This window comes from Ctenopharyngodon idella, chromosome 20, assembly GCF_019924925.1.
Source record: "Ctenopharyngodon idella isolate HZGC_01 chromosome 20, HZGC01, whole genome shotgun sequence".
Lineage (NCBI taxonomy): Eukaryota > Metazoa > Chordata > Actinopteri > Cypriniformes > Xenocyprididae > Ctenopharyngodon > Ctenopharyngodon idella.
The window spans coordinates 9,742,240-9,759,980 of NC_067239.1; the positions used below are offsets into that span (position 1 = coordinate 9,742,240).

At 34.8% G+C, this 17,741-nt stretch overlaps 1 protein-coding gene across 3 annotated transcripts in view; it reads right to left on the reverse strand.

Annotated features, from left to right (window-relative positions):
• zdhhc14 (zinc finger DHHC-type palmitoyltransferase 14) overlaps positions 1–17,741 on the reverse strand; it is a 29,931-nt gene that overhangs the window by 7,855 nt on the left and 4,335 nt on the right. For all 3 annotated transcript variants that reach the window (XM_051876021.1, XM_051876020.1, XM_051876022.1), the window contains 6 exons: positions 15,829–15,989; positions 13,205–13,363; positions 12,972–13,109; positions 6,063–6,111; positions 3,850–3,952; positions 878–987 (listed from right to left, as the gene is read on the reverse strand). In XM_051876021.1, coding sequence (XP_051731981.1) covers positions 878–987; positions 3,850–3,952; positions 6,063–6,111; positions 12,972–13,109; positions 13,205–13,363; positions 15,829–15,989 — 720 coding nt within the window. The remainder of the gene's footprint in view (positions 1–877; positions 988–3,849; positions 3,953–6,062; positions 6,112–12,971; positions 13,110–13,204; positions 13,364–15,828; positions 15,990–17,741) is intronic.

Consider the following 17,741-nt stretch of genomic DNA (forward strand, 5'->3'; position numbering starts at 1 on the left):
AACAGAGTGCAACAGTCGGGTTCCGAAGGGATTTTCTCCATAGGGATTGGAAACTGAAGAAAATAATTGTTTACAGTGGAATTCGTGGTGAAAAACTACATTACCCATGATGCTGTGCAGAAAATTCCACCAATCAGTTGAAACAAGCAAAATCCGCCAAAAGATCTCTTTAGCCCCGCCCACTCCCATGAAACCCTGCGAATGATGTAATCAAATCTGTCTCCCTACGCTCTTAAAACACTTAAATATTTGTATATGCATATTTTGCAATAAACTTAAAATATATTGTTTTTATACATATATATATATATATATATATATATATATATACACACATATATATACATACACACACACACACACACACATATACATATATATATATATATATATTCAACATTTTTAAATTAGTAGTTTTATATTTCTACATTTTGAATTTGATTATGCTGTTCGCAATGCTTCATGGGGATTGTACTTCTTTTCATCACTAAAGCCATGTACATTTGTCTTTGTCAAATTTTTTAAATGCTTCAAATCAATGTTTGTTCACGTCATGGCTGGTTGGCTTGGTTCATGGCTTATAATGCTTTAATGAAGGCTTTTTTTTTTTTTAATACCTATGGGAGAAATTAATGAAAAAAAATACTTCTAGAACTAACACCGCTGAAAAAGGGGGTGGGCACTGGTGCACTCTATATAGCAGACTACTGTTTGAAAAGTTTGTCACTGCATACTGTCAAACTTTAAAAAAAAAAAAAGTTAGTAAGCAGTGTACAGTACATACTGTTGAGTATGAAGTAAACAGTATACCATATTCCATTTTAACAGACACTAAACATAAAACAGGACAAAACAAAAAAATAGTTCTTGGATTCACCTCGGCGGTAGAGGTCCACACAGTGCAGCGCAGCAGTTGGTGATAAAGTTTCCGTAGCTGTAGGGGTTGTAGTTGCCTTTGCCTCGTTTGGATGACCATGAACCTTTGATCTGAAACAGTGATGCGACCGTTGAGAACTACAGTAGCTGAGAGGGACAAGCTGCCAACATCAGAGCAGACAGCAAGACACCGAGAGAGACGACAGGCAGCCTTAATCAACCCAGTGATAAACCACGGTGAGGATGGAAAGGAGTATATTTTGCTACGGTGAGAAATACCCACTGATCTTCAAAACCAAGTCTTTTGAAGTGCTTATTAATTGTCTTCCTGTAACTGCTTGTCAAACTTTCCCAGTGTCTCTTTTGATCTTGGATCATAGTCTCTTACCCAGAGGGACAAATTTAAATAAACTTTGTATGCAGAGTTTAAAATTAACCTGCAGGCGGGTAATTTGAGAAAATGTACTGGACATAAATATTTATTAATGGCCGTGAAAATATATTTTTGTCCCTTAGGAAAATGGAATTATATATCTGTTCCTTAATATTTATGATAAACAGAAAATGCATTTTACATACTGAACCGATATACAGTCTCCATCTTTCTATAACTAAATCTGTCACAAAAATGTTTCACATACAATACCGTTCAAAAGTTTGGGGTCAGTAAGATGATTTTTTAAAATAATAATATTTTTATTCAGTAAAAAAAAAAAAAAAAAAAAAAAAATCATAAAAACTGATCAAAAATAAATGCTGTTCTTGTTAACTGTCTTTTCATCAAATAATCCTGAAAAAAGTATCACAGTTTCCATAAAAAAAAAGAAGCAGAACAATGTTTTGAGCTGTGATAATAATAAATGTTTCTTGAGCAGCAAATCAGCATATTAGAATGATTTCTGAAGGACTGTGTGACACTGAAGACTGGAGTAATGATGCTGAAAATTCAGCTTTGCATCACAGGAATAAATTACATTTTAAGATAAATTAAAATATAAAACTGTTATTTTACATTGTGATAATATTTCACAATATGACTGTTTGTACTGTTTGATCAAATAAATGCAGCACTGCTAAACATAAGTGACTTCTTTCAAAAACAATATATCTAAAAAAAACAAAAAAAACAAAACCATATCTTACCAACCCAAAACTAGTCTATAAGTCGCCGCATGTAGTTCTGGAGAAAAAAAAAACCTTTACGGCAGATGTGGCATCCATACTACACAACTGCATACCTAATGAATGCACCTGAGAAACATGTTCTTCATTAAATAAAGTACATACTTTGAAAGTATGCAATTGTGGATGCAGCTTATGCCTTAAAGGGGTCATGACATGAGAAATCAAATTTGCCTTGATCTTTTGACATATAAGTGGTCTTTGTACCATTAAAATATCCTGCAGCATTTATTTAATCAAGCTCCAAAAACAGCTTGTTTGGATATTGTGTGATTTGTAACGTCACATGGGCAAGTACATTTGCATAAGACTACATCAAAAACAAATAGAACCCATTATAATCACTGACACTGTCTACACTGGATACAGTATACAGATGCACGTTCAGTTTCTGACTCTACTCCACAAGCTTGAGTCTGTCGACAACAGGACAAATGGAAGAGTGAAAGAACGTTCGCTTTGATGCGTTCAGTTTAAACAACTCGTTTGCTCATTTCTGTAGAGATTTTAGAAGGATCACATTGGAGGATTATGTTTGTTCAGAGCATTTTGTTTTGTAAGGCTGGCCACACACTTGAAGATTTTAAGCCCGATTTTGAGCCCGATTTGCACCCTCAAATTGGCGCGGCCCAGTTTGAGGCTTGTCGCAAACGATTTTTTTGACCAAAAAATCTTCTATTGTGTGGTGTCATTATGATTATTTAACTGCTCCTGATCGAGACGGAGCATCCTCGATCTCAAATCTTAATTCTTGATCAGGCTGCCTCTGATGTAATACCCGCGATAGCCAATGAGAGTGAGCAAGTGTCACATACCGGATGTTGCGTGCTTCTTTAGCTGAAACTTGGCAGTCACAAACATGCCTAGAAAGTGGAGTATTAAGAAAGAAGATCACCCATATTCTTTTTTTTCTATATTTTTTTTTTTACTGTAAAGCAGAACGCATGGCAGGAGAGCCTGCAGACAACATCGGTAGTTTTTTTTCCTCAAGACACGTTTGATTTCACAAGTCTCCGTGAGATCTCGTCAATCAACAGGTGCGTGGTCTCGCAGTCCAGTCGAATCATCTAGTGTGTGCGTTCAGAGGATTATAATGCTAAAAATCGGTTGAAACTGTCATGTCTGTAGTCTCCCAGAGTTTTAAAATCGGTTAAGTTTTGAAAATCGTCTAGTGTGTCCCAGGCCTAAACTAGGCAAAGTGTATTGGAGAGTTCGCAAAGAAACTTGTTGAAAGATGAAGCAGCCAACTGTACTGGATCTGAAAGCAGCTGCATCACAAACTGTAAGTAAATGATTTCATAATGCTTTGTCTATAAATAACGGTTTTATATATATATATATATATATATATATATATATATATATATATATATATATATATATATATATATATATATATATATATATATATATATATATATATATTTTATATGGCCAATCATAGCAGTGGCCTTTTATTAACAAGCATTTAAGGAGCCGCCACTTTAAAACAGATCATTTCAGACAAAGGGTCAGAATGAAGGTTGAAAATAATGGTTTTTCCACACATATATTTGTTTTTGTGTGTGTGCAAAAAATAAGTGAATCTAAAAAAAAAAAAATAAATCCATGTCTGTACCCTTTTAAATTTGTAATGTCACTTACACCCTACCAAAGGAAATTTAATCATGCATTTGCAGGTTTGGTATGTGTTAATTTTGGATGCAGAAACATGGACTATTATTTATTTTAACATGTTTGATTAGTTAATGAATATTGAGATAAATCAAAGAGTAAAAAAGAGGTACTCACATCTTCGTTGGTGGTCTGATTGGAGCTGATCAGGTAGGTATGGAACCCTGACAGTCCCACGATGGACCAGACGGAGAAAAAGCACACCACCACTTCCAGAACAGTACAGCCGTCAAGGAAAATAGAAATCTATACATGTATTACAACAACCACTGATTTTAAACGCTGACTGACAATTTCAGAAATGGACTTGCATTAAAGGACACAAGTATGCTAATAAATACTTGGTCTGTACAGCATCATTCCACCACTGCAATCCAGACAACTGAATCGCATCTTTAAAATGCTGAACATGCGCTTGACTACCACACTTCTGGACAGATGCCCGGGTATAGCTCTTTTCTTTGTCATTTGATGAATTTCTATTGATCATGGCAGCAGTGAATGTACAAAAAGTTTTATCGATAAAAAATTTCTGTTAAGCATCTGCTTTTCGCAATAAGGCTCATCTGTGATTAGCTTAATTTACACTACCATTCAAAAGCTTGGGGTCGGTAAGATTTTTAATGTTTTTGAAATATTAATGTTCTTATGCTCTCCAATGCCGCATTTATTTGATCAAAAAGACAAGTAAAAACAATAAAATTGTGAAATATAACTATTTAAACAACTGTTTTCTATTTCAATATATTTTATTATGTAATTTATTCCTGTGATGCAGTAATTTATGCTGATTTGATGCTCAAAAAACATTCATATTTTTATCAATGATGAAAACAGTTGTGTTGCTTAATATCTTTGTGGAAACTGAGAATTTTTTTTTTTTTTTTTTTTTTTTTTAAAACAGCATTTATTTTAAATAGAAATGTTTTGTTACATTATAAATGTTTTGCAGTCACTTTTGATCTTTTTTTTTTTGCATCCTTGCAACAAAAAAACAAAAAAAACAAAACCTTACTGAGCCCAAACTTTTAAACGGTACTGTTTTATATGACACAACACTGTTTTCAGAGAATAAATCTTGATCTAGATTAAAAGGTTTATAAAGACAAACTTTCATGTTGGCTTGAGAAAGCCTGACCAGAAAGTTAGAAGAAGTTTTAAAGCTTGAAGTTTGAAGGTTTTTAGTTTGAAGTAGTTTGAAGTTTAGAGTAGTTTTAAAGCTTACATTTTGAAGGTTTTGAAGGCAATACAGTATATCAGAAAGTTAGATAGATAGATAGATAGATAGATAGATAGATAGATATGACAGACAGACGGGGTGTTTTAACATGTTGCTAACATGTTTTAACACCTTGCTAACATGATTTAACACTTTGCTAGCAAATTTGAGCATTAATTAGCACAATGCTAACATGTTTTAACATGTTGCTAGAATGCTTTAGCACACTTTTCACATGAATTAACACATTGCTAGCATGTTTCTAGCATCAATTAGCTCATAATACCATGTTTTAACATTTGCTAACATGAATTAGCACATTGATAACATGAATTAGCAAATTACTAGCATGTTTCTAGCATTAATTAATGCACTGCTACCATGGTTCTCAAACCAGCATAATTAATTTGATTTGCAAATATATTACATAAATTTTTATGCTTATTATGTAAGTAATATATTATATTTTATGCTTATTATATAATTATATTGTATGCTTAAAGTATAAATCTAACAAAATGTACATAGGCCTATGCTTAAAAGGAGGGAAAAAAGAAACTTAATTCAAAAATATATTCCTGAAAAGAATTCTTTGCTTCACAACTAAATTTAGTTAAATTATATTTAGATATTTTACTGAAAATCCAGATAAAGACACTGATTAAGAAAACAATTTGCAGTTGTACCCTGCAAAGCTTGTTTTTTGCTTATGAGAGTGAGTCTATCTTGAAGCAATAAATGATGCATGACAAGCTAATAATTGACCATGAGCAGGAAGCAGGTCTCACTAATGAACACGACAGCGAGACAACGTCCCCTTGCTAATACAAATCACTGTTCTGCATATTTGTGCAGACAGAGAGAAGATCTTTGTCTCGCTGTTTTCCTTCTCAAGCCAATGTCAGATATGTAAAGACTTCCCACAGATCGTATTTAATAACATTTCTTTTCATTGAAAAGAGAGGGGTTCAGACGACGCATAGCAATGAAGATGTAGAGAAAGTCAGTGTGGGCTGCTTTTCCGCAATTGTGTTCTAGAGGTGTGAAAACCAGAAATAGACTCCTATTGCACAGCCTCTTCCCACACACACACACTTTAGTGAAAGGATATCTAGCAGGGCTGTCTTTGAGAGCACTAAGAAAGCCAGTCCTGTTGGATCCTGCAGGAAAAGCACTGGTTATGTAACAAAGAAAAGCTGTCACAGGAACATGAAACACAAGTCTCGAATGAAAAAGCAGGCAGCATATTGAGCAAAGAGTCACTGGAATAAGAAATTAACCAGCTGCTGTCTTACAAATGTCTGCAGACACTCTAAATCCTACAGTTTTATGGAATACCTTAACAACTTTAACAACTATCACTAATTAAGGCAATGTGGCAAAGCATTCATTGTCCCCTCTTTAAAAAAAAAAAAGAGTCCTTATTACAGAAATAATATACTTTAAATAATATACTTAAGTGTGAACTGAATGTACGATTTTAAGGCAATTGCATGTTATTTACAATTAAATGTTGTATTTATAGTTTAAATTAATATCAAATGCAATTACTTAACAGTGCTATTTGACCCATATAAGTAGAACCTAAGCACATCTTTATAAGTAGTCTTTGAAATATGGTTAAAGTGTACTGCCAATTATACTTACAAGCATTTATGTTAAACAAAAAATATTCTTTAAAAAAAATAAATAACACACTGAGGGTAAATTATAATTAAGTACTTTGTGCTTTAGTATGTTAGTCAACATCAAAATAAGTGTATTTTCTTTAAAAGTGCAGTAAGTGATTTCTGAGAAACACTGTTGATATTTGAAATCCCAAACAAACACACCCCTCCCTTCATTGCTCCACCCCCAAAATGCAAAAACACGCAATGCAAGAGTGGATGTCTCTTTATCATTTGAAAAAAATAAAGCAAAGATGATGAAGAAACGATAAGTGAGAACAAAACAAGACAAAGCAAGAGTTGGTTGTTAGTCGCCAGAAGCACACCAGCTCCAGACAAACAATGACACTCAAAACTGTCCTGTTACTATAGCTAATATTACAACAACAGCATATCTTGGTTCTGTGAAATATAGCAAAGCCAGTGTTACAATGTGGAATCTAGGTATTCCATATTGATGGCTTCTCTCACTTCTAAGGTTCTAGTTATGGAACTACTGTATGGAAACTGTTCAGATTTTAAAATCGTGACTCTATTTTGATTATTTGCTTGTGATACGTAGGTTCAAGATGACTGAGTAGGCGAAAAGAAAACCATTACAAAACATAATCTTCACAAACTCTTACAAACTCTGTATATATTGTTATTTGGCTCTGAAATGTGCCAGATCACAATTCACAACACAAGCATGCACTGCATTCTCAGCGCTGCCACGAGGGGCACAGCGGCCATTAGCATAAAGTGTCTTCTTTTATGGTCTTTTCTCTTTCAGGTCAACTACTGTCATGACAAAGTTTGAAGCAGTTTGAAAGATTTTCTTCAAAATGTTGCTCCACAATGTCAGTAGTAGTTGGCCTGAAAGAGAAAATAGACCATTTTACTTAAATACTTTTTTATAACTTGCCAACTTCTACAGCTTTTACCCCCAGTTTCACAGACGAGGCTTAAGCTAGTCCTAGACTAAAATGCATGTTTGAGCTGTTGTAACTGAAAGTAACTTGTACTGACAGATCTTAAAATATGTCAGTGCCATTGTTTTGTCTCAGGGTGCACACCAGTAATGTTTTTTTTCTAGTGAACGTTTATAAAAGCTACTTAAATGCCCTAATTGAACTAAGGCTTAATCCTGGCTTAGACTAAGCCCTGTCTGTGAAACCGGGCCCTAGTTTCTCAAGATGTATTTAAGTCCTACTTAAGTGGGTCAAAAAGCACTGTTAAGTTCAACTAATTGCATTAATTATAAACTTTAAGAACAATACATTTTAATTTAATTGCAATTAACATGCAATTAAGTGTCCAAAACTATTACATTCAGTTTGCACTTAAAGCTGCAGTCTGTCAGTTTTGCCTCTTTGTCGCTGTCTCTGCTCAAAACCTGCAATTGCAGTTATTTGCGGAATTATCATCTTTACATGCATTGTGCATCGGCATGGCTACTTGCGCGGATGAATCTAATGTTTCGAGGAGAATATGTGGCTGTGAGTCACCGCACTGGTGGATAGTGTTCAGATACTTGGGAAATAGGGCTGGCCGATTTTTCAGATTTTTTCGATTAATTCGAATTTAATGTTTTGCCTCGATTTTATTATTTTTTACATTTTTAAATTTTGAATAAAAATGTTAGCAAGCGTTACAATTAGACATGTTGACAATATAGCAATGAGAACCGCATTAGGAGAAGAAAATGATTCAACCTCACGATGGCACCGGCGCGCCTGATTAACCGCTCTCATGTGACGCTCTATGAACGTAGAACACATCACTATTATTAAGCGGCTGTTCATTCAGAAATGCATTATAAAAATGAGACGCAGGCAGTGGAATGAGGAAAAAGGCAAAGATATTAAACGCGAGTTGAGCTTTTTTTTTTTAAACTTGACTGTCGTGTTTTTAGAATGCCGTTTCATGGGTGAGATGCTGCAAAAGACGCGAGACACAAGTGCAACACCTAAACATGTCCGCCAAACATAAAAACAATAGGACAAATTGCGCAATCGAATGCAAAAACCTGTAAACCTGTTTGATATTTCATGTTTGCATGATGGTGACTGGCTGAAAGCTGCTGTTGTTTTCTGTTTTTACAAAGCATTTGCTGTTAATAATAGCCTATTACTGGTGTTATTTATCGCTATTACTTTTTGGCTAAGAAATATTTAGCATTTTCTTATTTTATATTATTTCTGAGTATATAGGATGTGTTTCAGATAAGATTGTACAACATTTGCCTTCATATTTCAGTCATATTTTCTGCAAAGATATTTAACAAATTGTTTTACATTTACACCATGTTGATCACTTCATGTGTGGTGCACTTGGAATGGAACTTTTTTTTTAACCAGAAGTTGACTAGTTAAACAGTGTAAAAAAAAAAAAAAAAAAAAAAAAAAAAAAAAAAAAAATCGAGATTTTATTTTTTGCCATATCGCTCAGCCCTATTGGGAATCACAGATTGTAGTCTTGGAAGTATGACCAAAATAAGAATTTTCATCAGAAAATGTCATCTGAACAAATAAGTAACAAATCTGCCACTTTTGTTCTGACCAACTGAGAAAAAAAAGCATTACAATAAAATCGCACTACCAGTGGTGATTAAATCTAACGATCAGCTCATATCACATCAAACCATGCAAATTATTATTGTTGTACTTTGTTCTCAAATTGTTAATGTTATCGACATCAGCATTGCGTGGACTACGTGTGTGTAGCATTACCTGTAGATTTCAATTTCTGTACAGTCTAATCTCTAATTGTCCGTTTGTCATATCATACAATCCGCCATCAAAATGTTAAGTTTAATTATTCCAGCTGCTGTGAGAAAAGGCTATAAATGATTCAACACCTGCAGCATCCTCACATGATATAGCCTACTAGCTGGGACTCTTTCTTTATGTAAACAGACGTGACGTAATGACGCAAATGCTCGAATTTCCTGCGGAAACCTACCAGTACTACATGAATTAGAAAATATTATTACAAGCTTACCGTTGTGAATCGGTCTAAGTTAAGGAGTTTTAAAACACTTTCTGGTTATGTACTTGCAAACATTGATTCAAAAAAATAAAATAAAAAAGTTACGGACTGCAGCTTTAAGTTTATTTACAGTATATTGTGAGCATTTGTAGAGATTCTGGTATGGTAGTTTTGTATTTGTGTGATGAAGTTTGTGTTTGTTTTCTTTTTTAACATCAACCTGCCTAGGGACTATGAATGAAAATTAGCCATTCTGGCTAAATCTGGCATGTTTTACATTTTTTTCCATGCATTATTAAGGTGTATTGTCCCTGATTAAACAAACAAACAAACAAACAAACAATATTATTTCTGTAATAGTGCTTCCTGGCCTTAATAGTCTAGATAATACATAGTACATGATAATACCATGTTTTCTGAACTACCTTGGAGAACCAAAGTATATGGATATGTAATATGAGTATCTGTAAGTATATGAAAATCTTTCAGTATCATGCTCATTTTAAAGTACCATGCTATTCCAATTTGTGGTCATCACTGGTGCACCAGAGAGACAAACAATCCCTAAGCCACTATCTTGACACTCCCAATCCAATCACCTTCTGGACTGCTTCAAAGTCAGCCACTGTGTTTAATGCTAATGGTTTCCAGAGGGCATCTGAGGAGAAATTCGAGGGTAAATAAAGCCGCACTGAGTGTGCCCTGTCCAATAAACATCTTACAGGAGCCATTTGTCACTACAGTGCCCCTGCCCTCACAGCCTGATTGATCAGTTCTGTGCAGTAAACAGCACTGAGCTCAGGCTTACAGCCTCTCCATCACTTCGCCCAGGAAAGAAACTGCTTTGTCAGCATGCTCATGGTTTCCTTCTGCCAGTCAACAGCCGAGATCAGGAGCCGATCGATAGTGGGAAGCCATACCATACATTACAGTGATGAAGCACCAGGGGTATTTTGGTGCAAATACTCACCAAAAATAAGATTCTGAAATGTTTTGAATATGACTGGTACACAAGATTCTGCCCTCTCAAGTTTTGTGCCCATCACTTCTCGGGAAACAATCATATTTAATTTATTAGTCGCAGTGAAAAAAACAAAAATTGTTTTTGCAATATGATCCAAATTTTTAACCCTGTCATTGATTTGCATAACTTAACCATATACTATTACCAAAAAGTAATTAGGCTTGTCACTACACCAAATTGTTATAAATTGAACACAACCTCACAGGTTTCATAATTCTCAATGTCACCACATAACGAATGAATAACTCAAATTAATTAATTAATAACTAATTATACAACCACTACATGTATATACAAACTAAGTACGTAAGATTTGCTATATAGTATAGTATGTATAGTATATCGCCCTACGCAAGTATACTGTATGTAAGCGGAAAAAGTTAGACATACTTAAATCTCAAAATGAATATAAAGAGCTGGGAGATAATATAGTTACATTTTGCGACAAAATAAAAAAAATAATATATAGATTTCTACACAGTATATCAGTTGAACTGAATGTACTTTATGTATGCGGATTAAGTTGGATATATTATGCATCTAAATTATATACAGATATACAGTTTGTGTCATGTGATTATACAGTTTACATTTTGCGACAATATAAGCAATCACACAGCCGAGATTTGCTATATTGTATATATTAGTATATGTGAGAATACTGTATTTATGCAGGTAAAGTAGAATGTACTATATATCCAACTTTAATATATCATTGCTATAGTTTACATTTTTGACAATTTAGCAATCAAGTTGTTATGATTTGCTATATGGTATAGTATTGTCCTACGCAACTGCTTGATTGCTTCTGTCATCACAAAACATAAACTTTATTATTGGCCAGCTCTAATCAGCACTATCACTCTTAGAAAAAATGTTTAGGGGCTGTTTACATGACAGTTTTTAACTAAAAATGGAAAACTTTTTATGTATTTGGCCGTTCATTTACACGACAGCGGCGTTTTGGGGGGCTGAAAACACTAACATTTGAAAACAAGTTTCAAAGTGCAAGTTTTTGAAAACAATACTGTTATCTCCATGCAAACCACAAAATCATGAATTTGTGAAATCGGTGACGTCATGTGCATGCGTAGTGTTCAGTCTATAGGCACATAGTGTTTCTTTACAAAATGACACTGCCAACTACTGGCCTGGCATGAATAATACAGCATTTTTAGTAGTTTTAAAGATTTGTGTGAACAGGGATCATTTTGACAACATTGTCATCTGTACACGAAAAACGCAAAAGGGAAAAACCTTTCTATTTTTAGTACATTGTTGTTGTGTAATCGTACCCTAATGGGGTTATATATAGAACCCTAGGGTTCTTCACTCAATTTTGTCAGAACCCTTTATGCCACATGCGAAGTGGAGGGTGGTTGCCTCTGCGGAGTGCATTCAAATCGTTTAATGCACAGCTAGCCGTGGATTATCCCATTTATACCATGGTCATTTGCCAGCATTGACAAGTTAAAGCTGTTATTGATGTTTGCAGCAAACTATTTGACCGGAAGGGTAAAAATGATGGTTATTTTCATCAGTTACAGCTCGTTAGATCTAGCATTCTGCCCGCTTTGAATCAGACACAGAGATAAAGCAGTGCGGTAAGATTACATTTATTTGTATGAATGAATGAATGCATTAATTATCGAGAGATGAGAGATGCATGTGTGAATTACCTGTGTGTGTGCAATGCCTCTCTCTACTAACAATGAAGCTGTAACTTTAATTCCTTCAAAAACAGAGATGTTACCCCCTCTATACTGAGAAATATGATAGCTATTCAGTGAGCGAAGCTATTTCATTAATAAAAGCCATGGGGCAGCTTTGACCACAAGTTTCAGTGCTCCTGAATGTCTCTGTGTGTGTGCAGCACAATCTCCGATCTGTGTGTGAGAGACATATGCGTGTGACCTTCAATCAAAATAGCGCTGTAATACAGAATGCTGATTAAACTGACTTGGAACTACCTGTGCATTAAATGGTTTTATTGCACACCTTCCAGCCAATCAGAATCGAGTATTCAGACAGACCATGGTATAAATAATGAGAAAGGTCTTAAATGATTGCATATTACTTTAAAGTTTAAAGGGTAATTTCAAATTTAGTGATAAAGTATGTTTACGAGCTGTTTAATTCATAAAATTTAATCATAACATTAAAAATTAATTTAAAAAATCTAATAAAACTAAATCCATAAAATGATCCCATGATGAGAACCCTTAAAACGTTCTATATATGAAGTCACTGGTTTGTTCTGCTGAAGACTGTTAAATGAATAAGGTAAGATAAGATCTGTCATGTGTTTTGGGACTGAAGGGTGAAGTTATATAAGGAAGTAGGCGGACAGCACTCTTACTCAGTATTACGTGCGTGATGACAAAGGCAAAGATGAAGATGGTGAGGAAGGAGAGTGAGAGGATGAACAGGTAGAAGAACCGATAGTTCCTCCTCCCCACACAGTTGCCCACCCACGGGCAGTGATGATCAAATCTCTCTGAGGAAAAATGCACAATGTTAGCACTTCTTTGCATGATGCTGACTATTATATAAACATATTTGCAGACACATTCGGTACACACACATGCTTACCCACGCAGTTGTCACACAGGCTGCAGTGTGAGGCCCGCGGCGGTCGGAAGATCTTGCAGGTAAAACAGTATTTGAGCTTGACTGTTTGACCGTTAATGACCACCTCTCTGGTTCTGGGTGGTGGTCTGTAGCCTGGGCCGCTCGGGCCATTGGTTGCATCTGTGAAACCAGAACAGACCCGAGACCGATTCAGAGATCCATTCTGGCAGAAAATCAAAAAAGATGAGGAAGTCCTCTATGGTATGTCAGTATAAAGGAATGTTCCAGGAACTCAATATCTGTGCCATGCTGTTGATTACTACAAACTAAATTTAAGGTGCGAGTTGTCTAAATCACATTATTTAAATGTAAATATGTGTAATGCTTATTAAATCTATAAGGACTTGTGGCTGTACTTTCATTATTTTTTTTTTTTTTTCATTTATCCATTGGTCATTTTGTCTTGCCCCATATAGACATCCAACATCCAAGCATTACTGTACATTAATGTTTTTTTTTAAATGATGGGCAAATTATTGTCTGTGGTAATTGACAGCATGTCACAGATGCTGAATCTGGAAAATTCCTTTAAAGCAATAATTCACCCTAAAATGAAGACACTTTTCTTTCCATTTATTCACCCTTTATTCAAAACCCTTCTATTAACGACATTAATGTATTACTAAATTATCAAAATGATAATTTATATTATATGGTGTAAACAACTTTTGAGTTTTATGAAGCCAAACGATGGCTGTGTATGAGAAAATGCCTGAATTTTAAACTGTTATTCACTGAAAATCTTTCCCTGCACTTAAGCTATCAAATCATATACAGTGCCTATAGAAAATTATCATACCCCTTTAAAATACTTAATTTATTTGTCGTACAGCCTGAAATAAAAAAAACAACCTTTTTCAGCTTTATTTACAAATTTTTCCTTACAACATCAAAGTAATGAAAACTGAAAAACTAGAAAGTAATCAGTGCCCTGATTTAATACTTCGTAGAGCCACCTTTTGCTTTAATTATAGCCATTAATCTTTTTGGATAGTCTGTACTAGCTTTGCACACCTAGATTGGGCAACATTTGCCCATTTGGCCTTGCAAAATTGCTCAAGTTCAGTTCAATTCTGTGGTGAGCGGACTGCTCTCACTTGTCTTGTATTCAGCAAGGATTCATTAAATTGATCAAAATTTAAAAAGTAAAATGTCTTGAAAAATCCTGGCAAAATTTTATAGTTTTCACAAAAATATTAAGCACAACTGTTTTCAACATTGATAATATAATATAATAAGAAATATTTCTTTAGCAGCAAATCAGCATATTAGAATGATTTCTGAAGGATCACTGAAGACTGGAGTAATCATGCTGAAAATTCACTGCATCACAGAAATAAATTTAATTTTAACAAGTATTAAAATAGAAAACAGTTCTTTTAAATTGTAATGTTTCACATTATTATGGTTTTTACTGTACATTTGATTAAATAATTGCAGCCATAGTGAGCATCATGTCGATGAACATCGATGTCAATGATGTTTGGTCATAAGATACACAAGAACCAATGGAATTTGGCATCAGTTGTATCAAATTTTCTAGTCCGTTTCAGAGGTTCGGCGGAAAGGAAGATAATAAGTTAATAACTAATAGCTACCTTATGATTTCAGAATCCTTGGATAACAGTGCACTACATTTATGGTGCTTTTATTATCATTTTGGAGCTTGATGGACATTCTTCAAAACTTCCCATTTGTGTTCCATGGAAGAAAAGTCGCATGGGTTTTAAGGGTAAGAAAATTATGACAGAAATTTCATTTTTGAGTGAACTATTGCTTTAATGGGGTCACATCTTATGTGACCCTCAACACGCTATGCATCTTCTAAGCAGCACACAGCGCCGCCGGGGCTCACAGCAGTGTTTACTTGCTACTATATTATTCATACGAACAGCAGGGAAACATAACTCCATATCCCGAGCTTACAAACCTGAGCTAAAGTGCACTTCCTGGCTCAGCCCCAGTGATTTCAATATCTCACCACTGGGGTCCACTAAATTCTGTCTCAACGAGAGACCAGCAAACTCATTATAGAAGTGACTCCATTCAATTATAACCAGCAATTCATATGCAAGCGAATTAAATCAATCTGCGCACTGTGGAAAATCTCCAGTAATTTGTTGTGTTATGGCATAAAATGGCTTGGCCTGCAGTGATTTCACAGTACAATTCTGAATATAGTAAGAAATTACTGTTAAAACTTTCAGTGTGGTCCTTGCTGGCCCTTTAATAATAACCAAACCAACTATGAACAACCATTAACTTGTGACTGATTAAACTATCAGACTGAATAACATGAACAAATACTTTAAGGGACCATGAATCTTTGCTAGGGATGAATATTTCAGCAGATTTTATATTACTCTGGGTGTGCTGACAGCAAACCTGAGAGAGAGCATGCATTATTCATATCAAACGAGAAGAGAAAATAACATCAAATGTCTTCTGTCTCCTTTTACTGTGAGAATTCTCTGTAGAGCATTCCACAGACCTGCAACCAGAGCCTGCAAATTCAGCTCAGTGTGAAAAGAACAGAACGAGGAAAGACAGACAGGAAGAGCGATCATCTTGCCATTTCCTCCCACCTATCTGCCTCTCGATGTCTGCTGCTTCCTCTGGTGTGGCCCTAGGCAGGACGCCCGGGTCGCTGAAGCTCGCCCGGAGGAGCATTCCCATCACAAAGACGAACAGCACTCCTCCGATGGCTGGAATGGCAGGAGTCAGGTTTGATGCCAGGAATGGGCAGCTGGAAGAGAGGGAATGGAAAAACTGGCTGTGAGTGTCATGCGGTGTTGCTAGTAAATCCCACCAGTAGTAAATAAATGAGATATGAACGGGCCACAGCAAATAAGCCCCCCAGTTACAGACTTCTTTTTAATGTTCCTGTCTTTTGGCTGTAGCAAAAAGCAAAACTATTTACAGTCAATTTGCTATGTAATAACATTATAACTGTTATTACAATGTAATAAATACTTAAGTTGTGTAATAAGGTGAATATTTATTGTGTATATAGTTGTCAGGGTGTTGGTAGGCATTAGCGTCACCAAAACAGAATCAAAATGTTGAGTGGTTCAAAAAAGGTATAACAAACACCTCCTCCATCGGCCATTGGTTATTCAAACAGACAGTTCTGCCCCAAAGACAACCTACAAATGGCTCTCATATGGCTGATATGTATGTGATATAAGCTAATGCAATTTATTAAAGCAATTTAGACTCATGCATGCTGAAATTGAACTTTTTTTGTATTACAGAATATTTTACAAAAATTAAAAAAAAAACAAAAAAACATTTGACACAGAAATTGTGCATTATTCATTTATAAGGCTGTTAGTATATTCTGGAACTAATACAAAGGAAATCTGATGCTAATTTAAATTTAGCTAAGCAAGCACAGTTATTAGCCAATACTGATAATCTAAAAATGGCCAAATATGGGCTGATTTATTGCCAATGTATCAGTTCATGACTAATTAAAATCTGACTTATTTTATTACGTGATTTCACTGTTACACGATTTTCTTCTAGAAATACAATTCCCATATAGTTCCATATATATTTTTTAAATAGTTGTGCAGGGGTGCTGTGTAAAAAGGTGTTTTACTCTTATGTATTTATTTTGTATTTAAGCACTGCTAGAATGCAGTTGACTAATAAGCATCCTAGACATCTCATTTAAAATAAATAATAAACAAGAATCAGCTGGGTAAAGAACACAGGAAAATCTGAATCTGAATCTCATCAATGAATAATCTAAATGAGAATAACCTAAATCTAATGCATTCTTTGGGACATGGGATAAAAAAAAAAAATAAAAAAAAATCCAATCTAGCTTTTTTTGTACACTTAGGAGTTAATGAAATGTACCACCATCTGTTTCAAAGCATAAGCAAATGGTCTGTAGTACAATGCCTAAAATTTGCCTGCTATAATAAATAATGGTATTCAGACTCCAAGACATAAACATTTTAGAATGCCTGCACTACAATCTGATGGCTGCTAAATTGGCTAAGCACAACTAGGCATAGCAACTGAATTAACCAAAATGGTCAGATGCTATCGACTAGCTTGTTAAAATAGCAATCCCCTAAGGGACCTTTTAAGAATGCCATATTGTGTTTTCCACTGATTCTAGGTGTCAATGTCAGATTTACAGCTCTGAAGATTCCTTGTAAAGTGGTCTCCAAGGAGCAGTTCTTAAGTTGTTGTGACGGATGGAGAGGTTGTACAGGGTTGCTATATCCCAAGTACATTATCAAGTTACACAGTATACATGGAGATTAAAGTTGCTGAACTCAAAAGTCTAAAGTCTAGATTATAGAAACAGTGCTGCTGTGCTTAATTTTTTTTTTTTTTTTAAGATTACTCCAAAAAAAAAAAAAAAAAAAAAAAAAAATCTACTGCATTCTATGTTGTTGTTTTCCATGTGTATTTTCATCAGCCTGCTTATCAAGAGACAAATGATCAGATGACTAGAATGTTCGAGGGTATTTGTGAT